Source organism: Mauremys mutica, chromosome 19, assembly GCF_020497125.1.
Source record: "Mauremys mutica isolate MM-2020 ecotype Southern chromosome 19, ASM2049712v1, whole genome shotgun sequence".
Taxonomy (NCBI): Eukaryota; Metazoa; Chordata; order Testudines; family Geoemydidae; genus Mauremys; species Mauremys mutica.
In genome coordinates this window covers 9,874,737-9,896,690 of record NC_059090.1, presented here as the reverse complement: position 1 = coordinate 9,896,690, position 21,954 = coordinate 9,874,737, and the positions used below count along the sequence as shown (strand labels likewise).

The 21,954-nt window shown below is 47.6% G+C and overlaps 1 protein-coding gene across 2 annotated transcripts in view; it reads left to right on the top strand.

Annotated features, from left to right (window-relative positions):
* Window positions 1-21,954, top strand: part of ATP2A3 (ATPase sarcoplasmic/endoplasmic reticulum Ca2+ transporting 3) — a 146,451-nt gene that overhangs the window by 106,507 nt on the left and 17,990 nt on the right. For both annotated transcript variants that reach the window (XM_044994317.1, XM_044994316.1), the window contains exons 9-14: window positions 1,936-2,024; window positions 11,850-11,952; window positions 12,875-13,006; window positions 16,951-17,076; window positions 18,999-19,217; window positions 20,535-20,870. In XM_044994317.1, the coding sequence (XP_044850252.1) occupies window positions 1,936-2,024; window positions 11,850-11,952; window positions 12,875-13,006; window positions 16,951-17,076; window positions 18,999-19,217; window positions 20,535-20,870 (1,005 nt within the window). The remainder of the gene's footprint in view (window positions 1-1,935; window positions 2,025-11,849; window positions 11,953-12,874; window positions 13,007-16,950; window positions 17,077-18,998; window positions 19,218-20,534; window positions 20,871-21,954) is intronic.

The following is a 21,954-nucleotide window of genomic DNA, read 5'->3' as shown; positions in this document are numbered from 1 at the left end:
TACTGCTATTAGCTGTATTACAGTAGCGTGCAGAGGCCCCACCAGCAATCAAGGCTCCCATTGTGCTAAGTGCTGTGCAGACACGTATTAAGAGACCATCTCCCTGCCCTGCAGAGATTTTAATCTAAATAGACAAAGGATAGTTGCATGAGAGGGGTGTATGTGGGTGTGTAGATAGAGGCACAGTGACTTGCCCAGTCCCCTAGGAAGTCAGAGACCCAGCTAATAGAAACCAGGTCTCCTAACTCCCTGTCCACTAGACCATTCTGCCTCTCCTCACTTTCTGATAATGCTGTTTGTGCAAGCAAGCAATTGCTGTAGTGCTAATGGTGATGTCATGGGAGTGTGAAGGAGAGGAGTGCAGAGCCCACGCAGTCTATCAACAGGAGGAGTGGTAGATCCACAAGACCAGCTACGTATTAAGCTGTGCTCCACACTATGAAAGCATTTGAGCACCACTACTGTAGTTGAAACCATTGCATGTATTGGATGTTCAAGAAGCCTTTGCCTGGTTCATTGTAACCAAGGAGAGTGGGTCTTACCTCACCTACTTGTTGGTCTTATCCACCTGCTTTGTCTTGTCAGTTAGATTGTCAGCTTTCTGGGCCAGGGAATGTCATTTGCTATATGTTTCTACCTTATCTAGCACAATGAGGCTGTGGCCTTATTGACCTCTAGATGCTACTGCAATATAACTGTTTAGACTAATAATTTAAAGGGTAGAGTCATACAAGAAGCACGAATGGAACAACACTTGTTTGTTTGTTTAATGTCTAGGGAGTGCTTTGAGAATAGAAAGTTTTATAAGTGGTTTGGAAGTTCAGGCTCCTGCCTCTGCCAGTGTTGGTGGCAGGAGCTATCCCTGTCTTACTGATTTCCGCTTTCCCCTGTCTTACAAGTGAGTCTCAGACACAGTCCAAATAAACAGTGATTTCCTTAAGACCTCCTCTCCGGGCTCCTCCCCCCCCCCTTTTTTTTTAAATGAAGCATTTTCCTGTTTGACGTCTTGGTGGTGGTTACCAGGAGATGGCGCTGCTCCCCAGTGATGCTGAGATCAAGGGAAGCCATTTAGTTACATGGTTATTTTTTTTCTCTAATGCAAATCATAAATAACGATCAAGACAAATCGAGCATCAACAAATCCTCTAGCAATCAGTGCAAGGAGAAAAGGGTGTCACCGATCTTAAAGTCAGCAGCTGCCACTGAAAAGCATTCACTGGAGCGGGTAGGGAGAGCAGAGGAGATTTTGAGAGGTTAGGGTTTTTTGCTGTTGCTACATCAGGGAAGGAGAAGTTGGAAGGAGTTTGAAAGACAAAAGTTAGTAAAAATAGAATGTGTGGGCCTCTCACAACTTCCCAGGGTTTTATTAACTGAGCTGTCACATTCACACAGCATAGCGGTGGGCTGTAATCCCTGCTCATTAGCAGCACGAGCTGATGGCCAGCGGCCCCCTTGGAAAGGGGCAGCACAGAAGGATCTTTACCACAGCTGTTTCCTGCTGTGGCTCTTACCCCATCTGAGCTGGCCACTCTGAGCAGCTTCCTCAGGGCTGTGTGTTTTCCAGAGCAGCTTGCTGCCAGACCAGAAGCCATAACCCTCTCTTTCCCCCCTCCAAGAAAAACATGGACAGCTCCTTAGACGCTGGCTCTGTAGTTGCCCTCGGATCAGGGGGAGGGAGGGGAGAAAGCGAACTAGAGGAGATGAACATGAAAAAGGCAGGGTATGGCTGGAAGGACTTGGAAGCTGCCAAAAGCCCCCTGAAGAGAGCACTGATGTACGCGTGGTATTGGTGAGATGCTGGCTAGAGAGGACAGGGTTGCTTCTACCCTTCAGCAGAGCTGGCTAGTGAATAAAAATGATCACATGGCTGCTTAAAGGCTATGGCTCTGGTGCATAAAGTTCCTAATATTGTGTCTCTCTCTCTGATTCCTGCAGATGTTTATTATTGAGAAGATTGAGGGGATCCACTGCAGCCTGCATGAGTTCAGTATCACAGGATCCACCTATACCCCGGAGGGAGAGATGTGAGTACTGATGCCTGGGGCAGACCGGGGTTGGGCTATGCAGAGTTTTTAGCAACTCCCTGGTGCTGAGCAACTGGTAGTCTCTGTGCAAAACTCATTTTCTACAGTGTGGCCTAGTGGATAAGAGGACTGGACTGGGATTCAGGAGAACTAGGTTCTATTCCCAGCTTTGCCACTGGCATGCTAGGTGACCTTGGGCAAGTCGCTTCACCTATCTGTGCCTCAGTTTCCCCATCTGTAAAATAAAGATAATGATACTGACCTTGGTAAAACACTTTGTGATCTACTGAGGAAGAGCCATAAATATGAGCTAGGCATTATTATTCTTATTAATGGAAAAAGTTTTCCATGTAGTACAGCAAAGTGAGAAATGAGACACTCTGTGCCCATAAACGTGGCCCTGGATGCAGAGTAAATGGGAAGGATGATCTTGTGGCTAACTTTTTGGCCCAGAACTTGGGACCAATTCCCGGGTTCAGTTCCCAGCTCTGTCACAGACTCTCTATGACCTTAGTCAAGTCACGTAGTCTCTCTGAGCCTCAGTTCCCCATCTATAAAATAAGAAAAATACAATTTCCTTTCTCTGATCCTTTTGTCTCTTGCCTATTTAGACTGTAAACTCTTCAGAGCAAGGACTCTTTCTTATAATGTATATGTGCAACACCCCACACAGCGGGGCTCTGATCTCAGTCAGGGCCGCCATATTCTACCTTAATAAATAATCATAATAATCATCTAATGATTCTCGTGATGATCCAGAGAGGTTAGTACAGCAGAAAACTCAAGTGGTATGGAACCATTTCATGATGAATGGGGTTTTCCACAGTGTGTGGGTTTTTTATTTCAAATTTCTGAGTTTAAGCTGTTATAGTAACAATTGGTCACAACCGCTTCCCTCTGCATGTGGGACAAAGCTAGAAACATAATGTGGGGCTGTTTGTTTCAGGAGACAGCATGGTCGAATGGCTCATGCAGCAGACTGAGAATCAATAGCCTGGGTTCTGTTCCTGGTTCTGCCATTGACCGTCACTTTCCGCCTCCATCCCTCAGAGTCCTCACCTGTAAATCAGGGATAATAAATACTTCACAGATGTGTCCTGAGGCTTGGCAAATGAACTGGGATCTCAGCAAGGGACAGTCAAGAGGGCGCTGCATGGGCTTTCTTATCAAGGTGCCAGTTCAGCCAAGCAGCATAGGCGCTGACTTACATGGGGCTCTGGGGCTTTAGCCCCATGAATAAATCCCAAGCAGGGGCTCTGCCCCACCAATGTTTTTTCTCCCCTGCTTGGAGCGCGCCGCCGCCGCCGCCAGGGCTGGAGAGCTTCCCCCCTCCCCTCCCCTCCCCGCCCCGCCCGGCCCCAGAGAGCTTAACTGCCTGAACGCAGGCAGCTGTGTCTGTGTGTCTCAGGTGATGGGAGGGCGGCAGGTCCCCGCCGCTCGGCCGCTCCGCTCCATCCCCGGCGCTTGCAGGGGTCGCGCCGCCGGGCTTTGCCGCTGTGGGCTAGAGGACAGGCTGGTCACTGGCCCGTCCCCAGCAGGGGCAGGGGCCGGGAGCTGTGCTAGGAGCTCTTCCCAGGCCTGCGCTCCTCTCCGTGGCGGGCTCGCTGGCCTGCTCTGGCCTCCCGCTCACGGGCAAACGCTTGGAAAGAAACCAGGCGCCTCATTGTAACTCCCCCGAGCTGGAGCCTGCGGAGGGAGTGGGGACCGGGGGACACTTCCCTGGCGGCGATCGCTGCTGCACAGGCCCTGTTCCTGGGGGCAAGGGACCAGCGCAGGCTGATGACTTGCAAACTCGAATCACCCGTGAGCCACCCGGCGCTGCTGCAGCCCGGCCCCGCTGCGGGAAGGAGGGGCTGCTGCAGGAACAGCGGAGAGGCACTCAGAGGATGCACCAGGTCCCGGGAATGACACCGGCCTGGCCTGAACCAGGGCTTATTTCTCTCCCATTTCACAGGTGCTGCCGGCCGGTCCGATCTGTGCAGGGAGGAGCGAGGTGTGTGCTTGCCGGCATGCCCTGTCCTGGGGGCGGGCCGCCCCCTCAGGAGAGTTTGGGAGGCTGAAGCCCCCGGGTGGGCACCCCGAAGCGATCTCTCTCTCTGCATGTCTAACCCATCCACCCGCCCAGCCGGGCTACACATGCAGACAACACCCCTCTTTCAGCCTGTGCTGGGGGGGCGGGGGGGTTGAAGCCATTGCTGTTTAAAGGGCTGCGGCTGGGTCCCTCCACTCTTTTCCCATGCTGCTCCCTAGGAGGGAGAGATCACTGCGTGGGGGCGGGCGGGGACTCTTGCATGATACTTGTGAGCTCTCACAGCCGGGTGGCCACAGGTGAGTCCCCAGGGCAGCATCATTGGCACATGGGAGAGGAGGAGCCCCGAGGATAGAGCAACTGAAGGTGAGCTAGGGTGGCTCTGGGCTGGGGGGGGGTCCTTTCCCTTGTGCTGCACGGGGAGGGAGTTTCTTTAAATGGGGGGGGGGCTGGGAGTGGGATTTTACTTCTAAGAATGTCATTGCTGAGCTGTTTGACCTGGGGGGAGGGGGAGACCTCTGTCTAGGGAACAGAAAAGAGTGGCTCTCAGCTGGCAGAACCAGGCCTCACGAGATAGCCAACGACAGGGGACATTGTCTACAGCTCATTTCCATCGGATGGTGGCATCTTTCCAACTCTACCCACTTGGACCCTGCATTGCTCAGCTGTTTGCTTTTCAATGACCTAGCAAACACCCTTCCACTGTCCGGATGTAGCTGAGCTGAACTTGCTTTACTGTTCAGTATTAGCCTAATTTCACAGATGGAGGAACGGAGACACAGAAAGGTTGAAGCCAACATTTTCAAACCTGGGTTGCTAAAGTTAGATGCTACAACCTAATTTAGGTGGCTAAATAAGTGGCCTGATTTTCAGAGGCAAGGAGCAAATAGATTTGATTCCAATGGTGCTGCATCTTGGGGGGTGGGGAGCCCAGAACCAAGTTCTGGGTCTCTCCCCATTTCCCCAGCCAGCTCCAAACTGACACTCCCTCCTCTGGCCTCTGTGTCTCTTCCGGACAAGGAGGCCACCTGATCTTTGGCCACAACACCTTCAGTTGGCATCTTGCAGGGGAAACTGAGGCACCCATACAGTATTCAGAGAAAATATTAAGAACATTCCCACTTCATCACAACAGGTGCAACAAAATATAATACTGTATATTGAAGTAGGCAAGTGCTGCTTCTGACTTTCTACTTTTAATTGACCTTTGTAATCTTGTGGCACTCATGCATTGTAGCTTCATTTTATATCGGCTTACAGGGCGGGAGCCAGGGCCGGCTCCAGACCCCAGCGTGCCAAGCAGGAGCGTGGGGCGGCATTGTCCTGGCAGGGCGGCATTTGGCTCCGGCGGACCTTCCGCAGTCATGCCTGCGGGAGGTCCACAGGAGCCCTGGGAGGAGCGGACCTGCCGCAGGCATGACTGCAGTGGGTGCGCTGGTCCCGCGGCTCGGATGGAGCTCCCGCAGGCATGCCTGCGGATGCTCCACCGGAGCTGCGGGACCACAGGACCGTCCGCAGGCACTTCAGCCCCGGCCGTGGGACCGGGGAAGGGTGGCGGAAGCGGCGCAGCGCGCCGCCCTGCTTGGGGCGGCGGAATTTCTAGAGCTGCCCCTGGCAGGAGCGGGGGGGCACCACCATTTTGGGCCCCACCAAAAATTATACAAACCTGCCGCCTATGCCAAGCACATGAGTAATTCCAGTGATATGCTGCAGGATACAGCTGGGCTTTGCTGAACATGAGGCCCCAAGACTGGAGCTTGTGAGAGCCAATGAGTCTTCACCATTCTGGTCTATCATTATTATATGTTGTTGATAGAGTAACTTTTTGCTAATTCCACTTGTCTTGAAATGAAAACTGCCAGAGCTTGATGTTTGTGCCACAAAGGTTTCTAGCTGCTGCTTCTAGAAGTACTTTTGTGTCCTCTTCTGCAGTGAGATTTTGTAGCCTATTTAGAGCCATGCTCATTGAGGCAGACTAGATGTCCTGACACATCCTTCCATGTCCCAGCACTTTAGTGAGACTCCTTTTTATTTTCTCCAGTGTTGGAAAGGTTCCAGTGTTGCATGAGAATGCTCTAGTCTTCCAGTTCCTGTGTTGATACCAATAGATCCTGTATCCAGGGCGAAATCCACCCCAGGGCAGTGAACCTGCACTAGGTCATATGAGACCGTCTACAATCACTTAAGTTCCATATTAAAGGCTTAGCTTGTACATAGGGCATTGTGCAGGCCCTCTGGATGGTATGAATTTCACCTGTAAGATGTAATATTCACCCATATGGATGAACGTTATTAAGGTTCCACATGGGATACAGTTTGTACTAAGGGGGCATGGGAGTGCAGCATGGAAACGCAAGCAAGTGGACATCAAAAGCTGATGGATCAGTGTTCTTGTTTACATCAACATCCTGTGCACACAGCACATCCCACTGTGGGGAGTGAGTCATCTAGCACTCCTCACCTCAGGCAGCCTAATGGGGTTTGACTCCCTTTCTCTGAGCTGAGAAATATGCATAATACAGACTTCTCTACCAAGGTGCACCTAACTTCATGTTAAGAGGTGTTAAATAGATTTGAGCAAACTCTTTGCTTTCATCCTGATGTCTGTGTAATAAGCTGCCTGTGGGATAATACCACATAAAAACATGATCATACTGGTAGCTTAGTTTCAGCTGGAGAGTGGTATGTCCCATGTCACTTGGGGGCTCCTTTAATTAAGACTCAGTGGTGAGGTACATAACTCTGAGCTTTTACTACTCTGTCCCCATCTTGTGAGAGTCACATGGCATTTATTAGACTCCCAGTACTCCCTCCCTGCTATGCACTATGCTCATTGTAAAACCTGGGACCAAATCACTTTGAGCTGCTGCTCACCAGCCCTGATCAGGAATATGGAGCGGTCTCCCCGGAATGTTACTAGGAAACTAATCCTGGCTTAGGAAAAGCAATCCGCAGGAGATGGGGTACTCAGGAGCCACACTGAATTTAAACTAGAAGAGGGTGAGATGCTCAGAGTGGATGGCCTGGTGGCTGAAGTACAGGACTGGGAGTCAGTAGATCTGTTCCAGATCATTTGCTTTTTGACTACTGAAAAGTCACTCAGCCTCTCTGTGTGTCTCTTCCCCCATGTGTTAACTGAGTATAACACATCCCAAGGCTTAATAATTGTTTGTAAAGCCATTGAGATCCTTGGATAAGAAGGTTCCATAAAAAATTATGAGCCAAGTCCTCAGCTGGTGTAAATCAATGTAACCCCACTAACTGCAAGGAGCTCTGCTGATTTACACCCACTGAGGATCCTGTGTAGCTATGCACCCCTTAAATTGCAACACCTGTTTGGCTTTTCAAGGACTGATCTACACCAAAGCATCTAATGGGAAACTGCACTTGGAACTGGATGATTTTTGTCGCCTTGTCTTTTTTAGCACCTTCCTCCCAGCTTCTTCTGTGTATTGGAACAGGACTAAAATCACTCCTATTCAGTTAATAACATATTAGTAATTAAATGCACAAAATCCACCCCTAGTCCTCCTTAGGTTGTCTGGAATGAAATACTTTGAGGAACAACTTTCCAACCAAGAACTCACAGGACTGGTGCTGCGAGGTTCTCCGGAGCCCTGTGTTCAGTTCTGATTAGTTGTCTTTGTGGCTGTCTTGTCCATAGGGAGCATTCAGTTCCCTTCTGCAGCTCTTTAAAATACTCCTGCTTCCATTCAAAAAATGGCTCTAATGGCCATATCTGTAATAAATGTCCTTCCATTGTCTGAGCAATCAGACCTGTGGGCCCGCCTGACTCTTCTTTCAATCACAAGAATCTTGCACTGATATAATTCTAGGGACCCCAAAAGAGTTATATGTGGTTTACGCCAGAATGAGAGTGAAGAAAATCAGTCTGAAGAGATCCAATTTGGCATACAGACTCTGGGGGGCTTAGAAACACCACACAGATTTGGAACTGTGGGATTCCTTGTATTTTACCTATTTCTGGTAAGATAAATGTAGATGAATCCACTTGAAGGTTTTGTTGAATAAATTTTCAAGCAGTTGTCATGAGGTGGGAGAAGGGAAGTGTTAATACCTGCATTGACAGATCAGGGAATGTAAGGACACAGAATAATTGACTTGTCTAAAGCCCACAAGGAATCTGTGGCAGAGCCAGGATCAGAACCAGATCTCCTGAGTCCCAGTGTAGTGCCTTATCCACCCTCCCTGTCAAACAAACTAGCAAACAATCATGCTAAAAATGTGGTTTCATATTATGGACCTCCATGGTGTGTGTAAGTTCAATGAAAAATTAAAACAAGGGTGCAGTAATTTAGGGAGAGGTTTATTTTCTGTCTGAGGATATTTTTTTAAAATAAATTTCAAATGTGTGATGGGACTTGTAGACCTGTTGAGGTGGGGAAATCATTTTATGTATTTAATTCCTTTAGCTGTTGTCACTCATAGATCTCAAAGCATTTTACAAGGAGAGCTTGGATCCTGATCCCCATTTTATAGACGGGGGAAGTGACTTGTCCTAGGTGTTGCAGGAAGTCTGTGGCAGAGGTGAGAATAGAACACAGGTGTGCTAGCTCTTAATCCAGAGCGCTCTCACCCCTGCCCCCCAGCCACACTGTCTCAAAAGAGATTCTAGCATTTCCAGCTCCAATTTATATTTGCAGCTTTCTTAATAGCTTTTTAAAAATCCTAAATATCAACAAACTCCCTTTCTTTTTTAAATTCCCTTCCCCGTAGCCTTCTGAACTCAGGGTAATCCCGGGTCATTGCTGACCAGGAGAATTGCTGTCTCTGCCCTCTCTGCGTCCTGTATTTAAACTTGTCACTATGAAAACAGGTTTTTCCAACTTTCTTGGCCCCTGCCGGCTTTCCACTCTCAAGCTGTAACAAGGGCTCCAGAATGTTCTTTCCATTAGGAACTTACAATGGAATAAACTGATAATAATGAATGTCTGACAAATTATTTTTCCAGCTAAAGAATGACCAGATGAGTTTATACAGCCCTAAACTGCAGTTACCTCTGCTTGAGTTAGGATAATTTTCCTGTTTCCCCTGAAGACGGCTGCTGTCTTTTAACCATAATGCAGCAGCCTTCTCACACAAACAAGAAATGGCATTTGGTTCCTTAAATGGTGATTGTGCAGAGCCGTGACTGATGCCTTTCCTCTGTTGGCTTTGACTCTTGTGCATGGTCACAGGCCATTCAAGAAGTTGAGGGGTCTAGCAGTCACTCTGTTCTTCATTAGAGAGTGTTTGAAAGCTGTTACCATTGGATGCATGTTTGCTGCTCTATGTGAAATGAGTTGGGGGCTTTTCTAGCAGCTCACCACCAGAATTAATAATACCTAGCTCTTATCTAGTGCTTTTTTATCAGTAGATCTCAAAAGCACTTCACGAAAGAGGTCAGTAGCATTGTCCCCTGCAATTGGGATCCTTGCTGGCAGTCTGAGCAAAGAAAGAATTTTGCAACTGGATTAGTATGGGGTCTAATGGAACTAGCCTTTTCTAACACAGAGCCTTTCAACCATGGATGCTGGAATACTTTGATCATTGCCTCAGAGTGATGTTAACCCCATTCTACAGGTCGGAAAACTGAGGCACAAACACGTGACATGTCCAAGTTCTCACAGCCAGAGTAGGGTGTAAGAGCTATGTAACACCACACTGGTGATAAACCTTAGGAGAGAAGCAAATGGGATAAAGAATGTTATAGCCACATACTACTAGGAAAGAGATGGATCCTTCACCGTAGGTTCTCTGAAGCCAGTAAGGAGTTTTCCAGTCTCTTTCTGATGGAGTTAAGATCATCAGAGGACCCATCCTTACTTTGACCAAGCTGGCGTTTCTACGATTATTGGTCAGATGAAGGAAACTGAGGAAGTGTTTAATTATTTTCCTTGTTTTAGTCCTTTCAGTCTTTGAGCATATCAGAATGTGATCATTCGCTTCTTCTCATGGTTTCGTAGCACCTCTGCCTGTTTAGGATTTATTGTTTGTATTACAGTAATACCTAGAGGCTGCAGCTGAGCTCAGGGCCCTATTGTGCTGGGTGCGGTACAAACATAGCAAGGGACAGTCCTGCCCTGAACTACTAGTCTAGGTAGACATGGCAGACAAAGGGCAGGAGGGGAAATGAATTGTCCCTGGTGATGCAGTGTGTGAGCGGCAGCGGTGAAAATAGAATTGAGACCTCCAGGTGCCCTATCTACGAGACCATTCAGATTCTCATTTAAAAAAAAAAAAATACAACCCTCCAGAGGCCTTAGCATGTGTGTACTGATTACGTTCTGATTTGGATAACTGCATTCTGCCCACCTAAACCTGCCCTGATTAAGCAATTCTCCTTCACTTCCTGTCACAAAGTGCTGTGCTGTGGTTGCCATGTGCGCAGCCTTTCATGGCTGAACTTCTGGTGTGGGCAGGGTGATTCCAACAGGTGGAGTTTGTAAAGCACTCAAGGCTCCTTTGGGAGGAGAGACCTAGCCACATGTGTTGTAACAAGGATGAACTGAATGTAAAAGTCTTTAACTCTCTGGACTTGCTGGTTATATAAACTCCTTCCCCCTCCCCCAATGGTTTTGGAGACATTGGCTCCCCTTTTATTAGCGAAGTGCTAGTGCATTGCAGCTGTACTTAGGCAGAGATGTTTATGAATGTCTCATCAAAGGGTACAGTTTGTCTCTCTTGCTTGGGAACAGCTAATCGAGAGCAGTTGCTGCACTCATCCTCCTTAAACATCCTTGTGTGCACTGTTCTGCTCTGCGCAACTCTAAAAAATTGCTTGGGGTGGACGGGAGGGTTTTTCCCACCAGTCCTGGGCTCTGTTGGATACATGCAGAAATCTTGATCTCCTTGGGACATTCAACCTTCACGCTGTTCCGTATCCTGCCATCTATCTCCTTTACCTCTTCTTTATTCCACCTCTTTGCCCCTTTCTAATATTCCCTGAACTAACGCCCACTAAAGCTTTGGGTCAGAACATGTTTGTGTGTGGAGCATCATTGCTGTACTTTGTCTTCAACATCAAGGGCAAGCTTTGCAGCCCCCTTCATTGCCCCTGCACATCTGAGGTTATTAATCTGTGCCCTGACTGGCTATGGACTCTTGAGAGACCAGTGCTGGTACCTTCCTCTGAGACCAAAAAAACTGTCTCTTAAACACAGCTACATTCCAGCTGCCCCTGGAGGAAAAAGTAGGATTGCTTTTGAATCCAGATCTCCTATGCTGCTGGAATGGCAGAGTCTTTCTCTTCGGATGTTTACTAACTCCGCTGTTCAAACCTGGTTGACAATGACCTATTGTGATAGTTTCTTTCCACTCGAAAAAGAGTCCTACAAAAAGTAGAAACCAGGTCAAATTACCAAGGATAAATATAAGCAAGTATGTAGGGACAAAATTAGAAAGGTCAAGGAACAAAACGAGATTAAACTAGCTAGAGACAAAAAGGGTAACAAGAAAACATTCTCCAAATACATTAGAAGCACGAGGAAGGACGGGGTAGGCCTGTTACTCAATTATGGAGGGAGAGAAGGGAAAGAAACAATAACAGAACATGTGGAAATGGCAGAAGTGATAAATGACACTTTTGTTTCAGTTTTCACCGAAAAGGTTAGTAGTGATTGGACGTCTAAAATAGTGTGAATGCCCGTGAAAATGAAGTAGGATCAGGGGCTAAAATAGGGAAAGAACAAGTTAAAAATTACTTAGAGATGCACTTCTCTCTGATAATGGGCTATACCAGGGATGCAATTGGCTCATTGGGCCTCTTATGCAGCACATATTCCATTTCATTGCAGCCTGAAGGATGACAAGCCCGTTCAGTGTGGACAGTATGATGGCCTGGTGGAACTAGCCACTATCTGTGCTCTCTGCAATGACTCCTCTCTGGATTATAACGAGGTGAGTGTGCTGGATCCTTACCACATTCGCCAAACCAGCCGCACAGAGGTTTTTTTAAAGATATTCCTGCTGGCAATAACTAAAGACCCTCCCTCCCCCATGCACACGAGGAGAGATCATAAAGTAATGGAGTCAAGTAGTTAGTTTTGTGTCCATATCAAATTTGTTCCCGTGGCCTACTTTGCATGCAGAGGTTGGGATAGCATTGGCCAAGACGTTCCTATAGAGTGCCCCGCTCTGTTGTGTCAAATGTCTATTGTGTTCGATACAGAGGACACACGAGATTTCTGTGCTTTGTTTGCTCTGCAGCGGGTCCTTTTAGCTTCTAGAGGGACTTGTAGCCTTTATCTTTGTGTAATGGAGACAGTAGCTGCTCTGTCCCTTCAGTTGAGCGGAACTGAACTACGCATGGCTGGATTTTCAGACGAGCGGCTGCCTTTTGAAAGTACAAATTGCACCTGCATTCATTTTCTGATCCTTGCACCTTTTGTGGGTGCAAAACAGATGGCCAGAGGCACAGATACAAGGCTTGCACTCCCCACCCCTTGGAATGTATTTGTGGGAACAAACCTTTCAGGCACTAATTGAGCCTGTACCAAAGAAAGCTGGGCCTTGCTGGGCTTAAAAGTATTCCCCAAAACTGTGTGCATCATCCTTACAGGAAGATGGTTACACAAACACAAAGCAGGGTTATTCTGACTTGAGTAGCAAGTCAGCTTGTATTGCAGTCTTCAGCATTTAATGCACGGTCTGAGTTGACTCCGACGGCCCTAGAGTGAACACAATGCTGTTGGAATCTCAAGGACAGTGCAGTAAATAAAATCATCCTGGGCTTAGTCATGCAGGTTAGGAGACGGAGGTCATACAGCTCATGGTTTTCTTTTACACTGGACGTTTGTGTTCCTTTCTTCCTGCCGGCCAGTCAAAAAAAGCCTATGAGAAGGTGGGAGAAGCAACTGAAACAGCCCTGACCTGCCTGGTAGAAAAGATGAACGTCTTCAGCACTGATACAAGCAACCTCTCGAAGGTGGAGAGAGCCAATGCCTGCAACTCTGTGAGTAGGATGAAGGGACAAAACCCATGTGGTCCCTTTGGCTGGGGAGTGAGGGAAGGGGTGGAGGGAGATGGCATGGCTGCTTGTGCAAGAATTCTCCCTGAGTTACCAGGATAAGAGGTGATGGGGTTGGAGTGGACTGACCCATATCTGATTCTCAACCGCCTGAGTTCTCAAAGGAAATGGGATATCTGCACCCTAAGACAACATCTCACCACCCAGGCCAGGATTTCCAGAAGTAACTAGTGATTGGAGACTCCATAAAGGTGCCTGGTTTTCAGGAAGTGCTGAGCCACTCTTCCTCTGAAAATAAGACCCTATTAAAGTTGCTGAAATTGGGCACCCAAAGCCACTAGCCCCACCTGAAAATCTTGGTCTTCGTGTCACAGAGTGTCTACACATCGAAAGCTGTGCACTGGCTAGCCTACCTGAGCTAGCTAGACTCTAGGATAACAATGGTAGCGGGGACAGCTTTAGCCACCAGTAGTACAAGCCCAGCTCGGACCCTCTGTACGCGTTCAGCTCACTAGCTCCAAAGCCTGCACTGTTTTCACTACTACTGTTACCCGCAGTAGCTTGATTCAAACTAGCTCACGTAGGCTAGCCCAGGCACAGCATTTCCTGTGTAGAAATACCCTTTGGCTACGCTACAGGGCTGAGATTTGCAAAGCTAGAGTGTTTAGCTGGCCACTTCCCATGAATTATAATGGGAACTGAGCATCCAGATCCCTTAGCTTTGACGATCATCAGCCTAGATGTTTATAGACTTAAGGTCAGAAGGGACCGTTATGATCATCTAGTCTGACCTCCTGTACAACGCAGGCCACAGAATCTCACCCACCCACTCCTGTATCAACCCCCTAATCTATGTCTGAGTTATTGAAGTCCTTAAATTGTGGTTTAAAGACCTCAAGGTGCAGAGACTCCTCCAGCAAGTGACCCATGCCCCATGCTGCAGAGGAAGGCGAAAAACCTCCAGGGCCTCTGCCAGTCTGCCCTGGAGGAAAATTCCTTCCTGACCCCAAATATGGCAATCAGCTAAACCCTGAGCATGTGGGCAAGAGTCACCAGCCAGCACCCAGGAAAGAATTCTTTGTAGTAACTCAGATCTCACCCCATCTAACATCCCATCACAGACCATTGGGCATATTTACCTGCTAATAATCAAAGATCAATTATTTGCCAAAATTAGGCTAGCTATCCCCTCCATAAACTTATCAAGCTTAGTCTTGAAGCCAGATATGTCTTTTGCCCCCACTACTCCCCTTGGAAGGCTGTTCCAGAACTTCATGTTTAAAGGCACCTGAACAGAGTGCTCCTTTAGATGCACTGTATGGAGCTGGGAGTGTCCATCTAGACCAATAGGATGCACTGTGCTCCTTTAGGCCATGTCTACTCTACACTTTTGCAAAAAAGAAAAAAAAACAAATAAATAAATAAAAAATTCCTCCCTTTGCTCTCATGATGGAGCTGAACCATGGTAGCTATAGTGGGTCCGCTGGCCTAGGCAGAGCACCCACCACCTGTTGGTTTTCTAAGTACTATGCTGTCTTACCCTGCTCAGAGCAGATCTGTATCATACATCTGTTGGAGCACTGTCCATGCTAGCACTCCCACTGATGCTATCTATTGCCAATGGAGCTGAACCAGTGGTGACAGCGGTGGGTGATTTGGAGGACTAAACCAAGTGTAGACAGGGTTTCTGTGTCTTAAGAGGTGGTGTGAAAGTCATGATGAAACTGGGAAGCTTCTTTTGCATCTAGCTTCCATTTATTGGAGTTGGACCAATTTCTGCTATAAACCTGCAAATTTGTGCACAGATTGGAGAGTGGGTTTTTGGCAGGAAAACTGTCCCTCTTTTTATTTACTTATTTAGATTTAAATAACAATAAATCACCATGATAGATGCCCTCATGATTAAACTTACAGTTGCAAATGATGACCATCCAGTAGAAAAAACAAATCATAGACAAATAATGAATGAATTCAGCCAAGCAAAAAAAAATAAAAAAAAATCAAGTAGCAAGACAGTTATTTAGCATCCCCTCACTAGTCTCCCAGAAACCCACTTTCAGGATTCCCCCAAAGTCCTGTCAAATAAATGGCTTTTTATGGGATAAAATCTTTGTTCTCCAAAGGCCAAGCACCTGCCAGATTTGTCTGGCATAATACTAAAGTGGTCATGCAAGAGGAAGTGTTCATAAATCTTTGAAGCTCAGACAGGACTGGATCTAATGAGGCCCAGCAACTATCTTGCTGGAATCTTAGCTGTATAAATTATTTAAAATAGCAAATGCAATCGGTTATGGCGTAAACAGGTGGAGAGGTGTGTGTGTGTGTGTGTGTGTGTGTGTAAAATGACATCCCTAAAATACAAAGCCACAATACACTAAATGCAAAACCTTCTTATAAACACAGCCTGAGTGCATAAAAGGGCATGAACACACACTAATGTCGCAGATCTTTGTCTTTCCATTCTGAAACTTGGAAGAAAAAAATGTGCAAGATCCTTTCTGTGCAAATGAATTTTAATGCTAAGCTGCCACATGCTGCCTGTCAAGACTGTCTGGTGCAAAACCTGTCCCCAAAGGAGACTAATTGGAAAATGCATAGCTCAAAGCATGCACAGAGAAGACAGGGGAAGAAAAGTTAATTTGACAAGGGCCTGATCCAGAACTTTTCAAGTCAATGGAAAGGTTCCTGTGGACTCCAGTGGACTTTGGATCAGGCTTTAAATGTCTTGACCTTTATCATAAGGTTAAAACTGGAGGAGAACGCTATGTATTTCCCCCTCTCTATATTACAGTAGCTGCAACTGAAATCAAATTAGGCAGTCATTTTTGGGAAAGACTTAAATACCACTGCCTTCCCCCCACCCCAAAAAAAGGCCCAATCTTACAACTGCATGACCTCAAGCCAGAACTTAAAATGACTGTTTTGGCTTCAGGAGTGATAGGCATATAGAACCAGATCCTAAATATGAAGCCAATGGCAATAATATGTAAGAACTGATGAGCTGATCTTCTAGCCCATAATGTACGTGTGTGTGTATATATATGTGTGTGTGTGTGTGTATACACACAGCTTCTGTCACCATAGTAATGGAAGAGGAAAAACTGAGGCTTTCTGATAACAAGAGCATTTGGTTTGAAGTTAAAATATTTTTGTATCTGTTGATTAGTACCCAGTGCAGTAAAATGTTGAGTGCAATGCTTGTCTAGCATGGGACTGAGTCTATCCCAGTACAAAGTGGCTGCAAAGGAAGAGAGTTTGATGATCTGTCCATTTCACTTCCAAATATTGAGTGAATTCATGGTGTCACTTGAGCTCAAATTGAAGGAGCAAAGGAGGTTAAAGCACCTGGATGCAGCTGAACTTCCAGTCGGCTAAATTACGTTGGGAAAGCTGTGGGGCAGAAAGTCCCCTCTGATGCTTTTCCTATTGTTGCTTAAATTACAGAAGCTGCCTTGCCACCCTGACGAGTTTGTGCATTTATTTTTGACTTGCGCAGTGTTGACTCATCGGGCCCGTTAGATAAAATCAAGTAGTGCCTGGCCATTGCCAGTCTCTTTGCCTGCATTTGACAGAGCTAGTTGCATAGGGCTGCCAGGTGTCTGGTTTTCACATCGTGCATCCCTCAACCCCCTGCCCCAGCTCTGAACCCCCTCCTGCACCCCAAACCCCTCATCCCGAGCCTGCATCCCCAGCCCAGAGCCTGCACCCCCAGCTGGAGCCCTCACGCCCCCCCGCACCCCAACCTCCTGCCCCAGCCTGGTGAAAGTGGGTGGGGGAGAGCGAGCAACGGGGGGAGGATGGAGTGAGCAGGGACGGGGCCTTAGAGAAGGGGCGGGGCCTAGGGAAGGGGTGTTTGGTTTTGTGCCATTAGAAAGTTCACAACTCTATAATTGCACCCTATTGAATTTGGCACATCTGTCCCGTCACAGGTAATCAAGCAGCTGATGAAGAAAGAATGCACCCTGGAGTTCTCCCGTGACCGCAAGTCAATGTCTGTCTACTGCACTCCTGTCGGTTCCAGCCACAACTCTGTTGGCAGCAAGATGTTTGTCAAGGTAAGAGACACATGTGCATTGCCTGGTGCAGGGGGCTCAGTGTGGGAGAGCTTGTGATTGTTCCGCATGCCGAGTGAGGGTGGGAAGGAGCTAGCAGGATGCTGCAGGAATTGTTCCTGATCTCACTTTGGGAGCCTCTACGTGCTACTGTAATATGAATAGCAATAATCACCTTCTTCCCACGTCCACCTGTGCAGTTCAGAGCAGGATTAGGCTTTAATACCGAAAGCCATCATAATCCTCTTTAATAAAGAATAACTTCAGTCCCTAGAATGCTGGCATTTCCTAGATGGCTGCTCTGATGGAAGCTGTGTGTGTTCAGTCTCCAAAGAGTGAACACACTAAGTTAAAAGTTCTGGATATCATTGTGGGCTTCAGGATGTCCTAGGCAGCAGAGCTCCTGAAAGTGCAGGGTAGTTGGATAGCTCGAGAGGAAGACACAGCTTGGAAAGCTTTATTTCAATGCAGGAAAACCTCTGCACTTCCCTCATGGTGGCTTGTGATCAGTTACCCAGCGTTTTGGGTTATCCAAGTTGTTTTTCCTTCCAGTCCCAACCTTATGGAAAAGTCACGTGTCACCTCTCAGCTATTTTCCTAATGGCCTGGAGGGATTTCAGTTAGTGGACAAGATGATATGGTCAGGAGGGAGGGATAATTGGCTCATTGAAGCAATAATACAGCTGAAGTTTTGGGGTAGCTTGTTACAAGTGTCTTCACTATTAAAAGTTTATGAGGAATTATAGTCCATCTTGCAATGCTTAAAAGGAGAGAGAATCTGAGGTTGGATTTTCAGAGGTGCTTCTGCTCCTAAACCAGTTAGGTCCTTGTGAACATCCTCCCCTACCCCTATGTGTCCAGTAGGGGGGACACATTATTTATAACAGTGGTGGACTCTCAGTCAAGCCCTCTTGACCTTGCCTCCATCCAAATCTGAGTTCAGTATTATGGTACCAGGTCAGGTAATTCAGGGAAACATGCAGGTCATTTAGGGAAGTCTGCACAGCAAGCAGCAGCCTGCGTCAGCACACTCGGGCATGCAGGGCTCGAGCTGCCACCCTCAAAATAGTCATGTAGATGCTGCAGCTCGGGAGCCGAAGCCCACCCCTGTCCTTAGGCTTCAGAGCCGGTACGTGGCTATTTTTAGCACGGTAGCCTGAGCTCCATGGGTCCAAGGCTGTTGACCCAAGCTCTGAGACTTGCTGCCACAGGCTGTGGAGATGGTCCCTTAAAGACTAGACTGATTTCTCCCTCAGTCTGGATTCTTCTTTCTAGTGACCTGAACCGAGTCCATCTTACCAGCCACCCCCTTTCCCGGCATGTAACCTTTGGTGCTGGAGGACCGAAGCGTTCTGTGGGCATCACCGTCTTTAAACGCTGATGAGATAGTGCCACCTAGAGGAAGCTAAAGATATTGAGGAAGAACCTGTGCAGTGGGCTCATCAGACTATGGCTACACTACAGAGCTTACAGCGGTGCAGCTGCATCCATGCCACTGTAGCGCTGCTAGTGCAGCCGCTCTATGCTGACGGGAGGGAATTACTCCAGCCCCCACGAGCAGCGGTAACTATGTCGTTAGGAGAAGCTCTCCCAGCAACATAGCACTGTCCACACCAGTGCTTACGTCGCTCAGAGGGGTGGCTTATTCACACCCCTGAACAACATCACTTATCCCGACGTAAGCTATAGTGTGTACATAGCCTCAGGATGGCTTTTGTCTCTTGAACATATTATCTCCTTTTCTGAGACATTCTGCACTCCATGACGTGCTGTCCTCAGTGACTGCAGTACGCACTGAATACCCCAGGGGGTTAAAATTGGCTTTTGTTGATAGTTAGGGAAGTTTTCACTCAGTTGTGCTTTGCTTAGAAGTTAGGTTGCGAGGAGGCATGTATGAGTGACTCTTGTTTCTTTTGTTTCCAAAGGGCGCCCCCGAAAGTGTGATCGAACGCTGCAACTACGTCCGTATTGGCACTAACCGGATCCCCCTCACGCTCTCCACTAAGGAGAAGATCTTGTCCAAGATCCGGGAATGGGGGACTGGCATTGACACCCTGCGCTGCCTCGCTCTGGCCACCCGGGACACCCCCTGCAAGAAAGAGGACATGCAGCTGGAAGACTCGACCAAGTTCATTAACTATGAGGTGAGGAAGTTTTAAGAGACCCCTGGGACAGAACATGGGGGCCATTTCTTGGGAAACAAAGGGTTTGCTCCAGCTCTCCTTCCCCTGGCACAGATGCTGACGGGAAGGGCTCTGAGAGCAGCTGCTTGGGAAGCAGAGAGGGGAGGATGCCTTGCAAATGCCGGGCTCCATGTGCCAAGGGTGTGGTGAAACTCCAAGCTGAGGAGTCTTCTGTCTCCTTTCTGCTCATGTAACTTATTTTGTTTCCTAATCCTGATCACTGCCTCTCCAGGAACACGCCGTGCTGGCTGCAAATGCATTTCCTCCTTCTGCTGAGTTTTCCCACCAATTTACAGGTGTCTCATTGGAAGTTCTAACAGACTCAGTGGTTCCGACTGGTCTCTGAGGGTTTCTACTGGAGAACCAAGTAGCCCAGTAGTCCTGCTGGTCTGTTGCAAACCATAGCTGCGAAGAACCATGTGACAGATGCTAGTCATGATGCATAGGCCCCAATTCAGCAAAACACTTAAACATGTTTAAGTCCCATTGACTTGAATCCATTGACTCAAGTACATAAGAATGGCCATACTGAGTCAGACCAATGGTCCATCCAGACCAGTATTCTGTCTCTGATAGTGGCCACTACCAGATGCTTCAAAGGGGTTGAACAGGACAGTGCAATTTATTGAGTGATCCATCCCCTGTTGTCCAGTCGTAGCTTCTGGCAATCAGAGGTTTAAACCCAGAGCATGGGGTTGCATCCCTGACAATCTTGGCTAATAGACACTGATGGATCTATCCTCCATGAACTTTTTTGAACCCAGTTTTACTTTTGGCCTTCACAACATCCCCTGGCAATGAGTTCCACCAATTGACTGTGTGTTGTGTGAAGAAATACTTTGTATGTTTATTTTAAACCTGCAGCCTATTGAGCATGTGCTTTGCTAAATCTGGGCCTTTATGCAATCCCAGGAAGCATGCAAATACCAAGGTGATGGGCATGGTATAAGAACCTGAACAGAATGCAGTGAATAGCAACCCACTATAGTCTGTCAGCTGGAACCTCCCCAAAGAAGAACAAATCAGGATTACAGCTGCATTATTTTAAATGGAGGGTGATACTCTTTTGGGCCGTATTATGCTCCCATTAGAGTTAGTGGGAGTTTTGCCATTGGCTGTAATGGGAACATGATCAGGCCTTTAAAGAGGAAAATTTGCCAGCATCTTTAGATTTTTCCCATGTGGGGTCAATTAAAGGCAGGGAGAAGGACATGCCCCTTTCCCGGGAGGGGAGGGGCGTAGTGAGTGTTAATGTGTTTCTTCTTCTCTTGCCCTCAGACTAACCTAACCTTTGTGGGCTGCGTGGGGATGCTGGACCCTCCCCGGAAGGAGGTGATGTCGTCCATTAAGATGTGCAAGAAAGCCGGCATCCGGGTCATCATGATCACTGGGGACAACAAAGGCACAGCCGTGGCCATCTGCCGGAGGATTGGGATCTTCTCAGAGAAGGAGGATGTGACGGACAAGGCCTACACTGGCAGGGAGTTTGATGATCTCCCCCCGGAGACACAGCGGGAGGCCTGCCGTTCAGCCCGTTGCTTCGCCCGAGTCGAACCTGCTCACAAGTCCAAGATAGTCGAATACCTACAGTCTTTCCATGAGATTACAGCTATGGTGAGTCGTACACAGGGCCCCTCGTGGGTTTACTCATATTAATAATTTTGTAAATGTCACCTCTGCTGTCAAGAGCAGGGGATGGGAGTCAGTACTTCAAGGTCCCAGTCTGAGCTGTAGAGTAGGAGTGTTGCACTGTGCGAATACAAAATTTTCATCCTTATCCGATCTGTAAGTGTGGTCTGCAGATATCATAAAATCATAGATTAGGGTTGGAAGAGACCTCAGGAGGTCATCTAGTCCAACCCCCTGCTCAAAGCAGGACCAACACCAACTAAATCATCCCAGTCAGGGCTTTGTCAAGCCGGGCCTTAAAAACCACTAAGAATGGAGATTCCACCACCTCCCTAGGTAACCCATTCCAGTGCTTCACCACCCTCCTAGTGAAATACTGTTTCCTAATATCCAACCTAGACCTCCCACACTGCAACGTGAGATCATTGCTCCTTATTCTGTCAGCTGGTACCACTGAGACCAGCCGAGCTCCATTCTCGGATATCCACAGATTTGCAGGGCTCTAGTGTTGTCCATTGGTTTGGAGCAAAGGTCTGGAAGTCAGGACTTCTGGATTCTGTTCCCAGCTCTTCTACTTACTCTGTATAGCCTTGAGGAAAACACTTAAGTTTTCCCATCTATACAATGGGCCATCATATTACTTGCCTACATTACAGAGCTGTTTTGAAGCTGAATGTGAGCAGAGCATCACAGCAGTGCCAAGTGGTGGTGTTTAAAGAACTAATTGATAGGTAGAAGTCCTGTCAACAAACATGTATGAATTAATGTGACCCAGACTTGGTTCTCAGGCTATGTCTAGACTCTGAGCGAGGGGTGTGATTCCCAGCTCCCATAGCTGTCATCGAGCTAGCCTGCTAAAAACAGTAGTGTAGCCGTGGTAGCATGGGCAGTGGCGAGTGGCAGCACAGACTAGCCATGCCAAGTACAAACCCGCTTGAGCCCTGTGGGTACATACTCGGCACAGCTAGCCTGTGCTCCCATGACTACACTATTTTCAGCATGTTAGCTCTCATTGACTACATCTGGGATTTTCACCCCTAGCTCATAGCCTCAGTCTCATGCCTAGGCT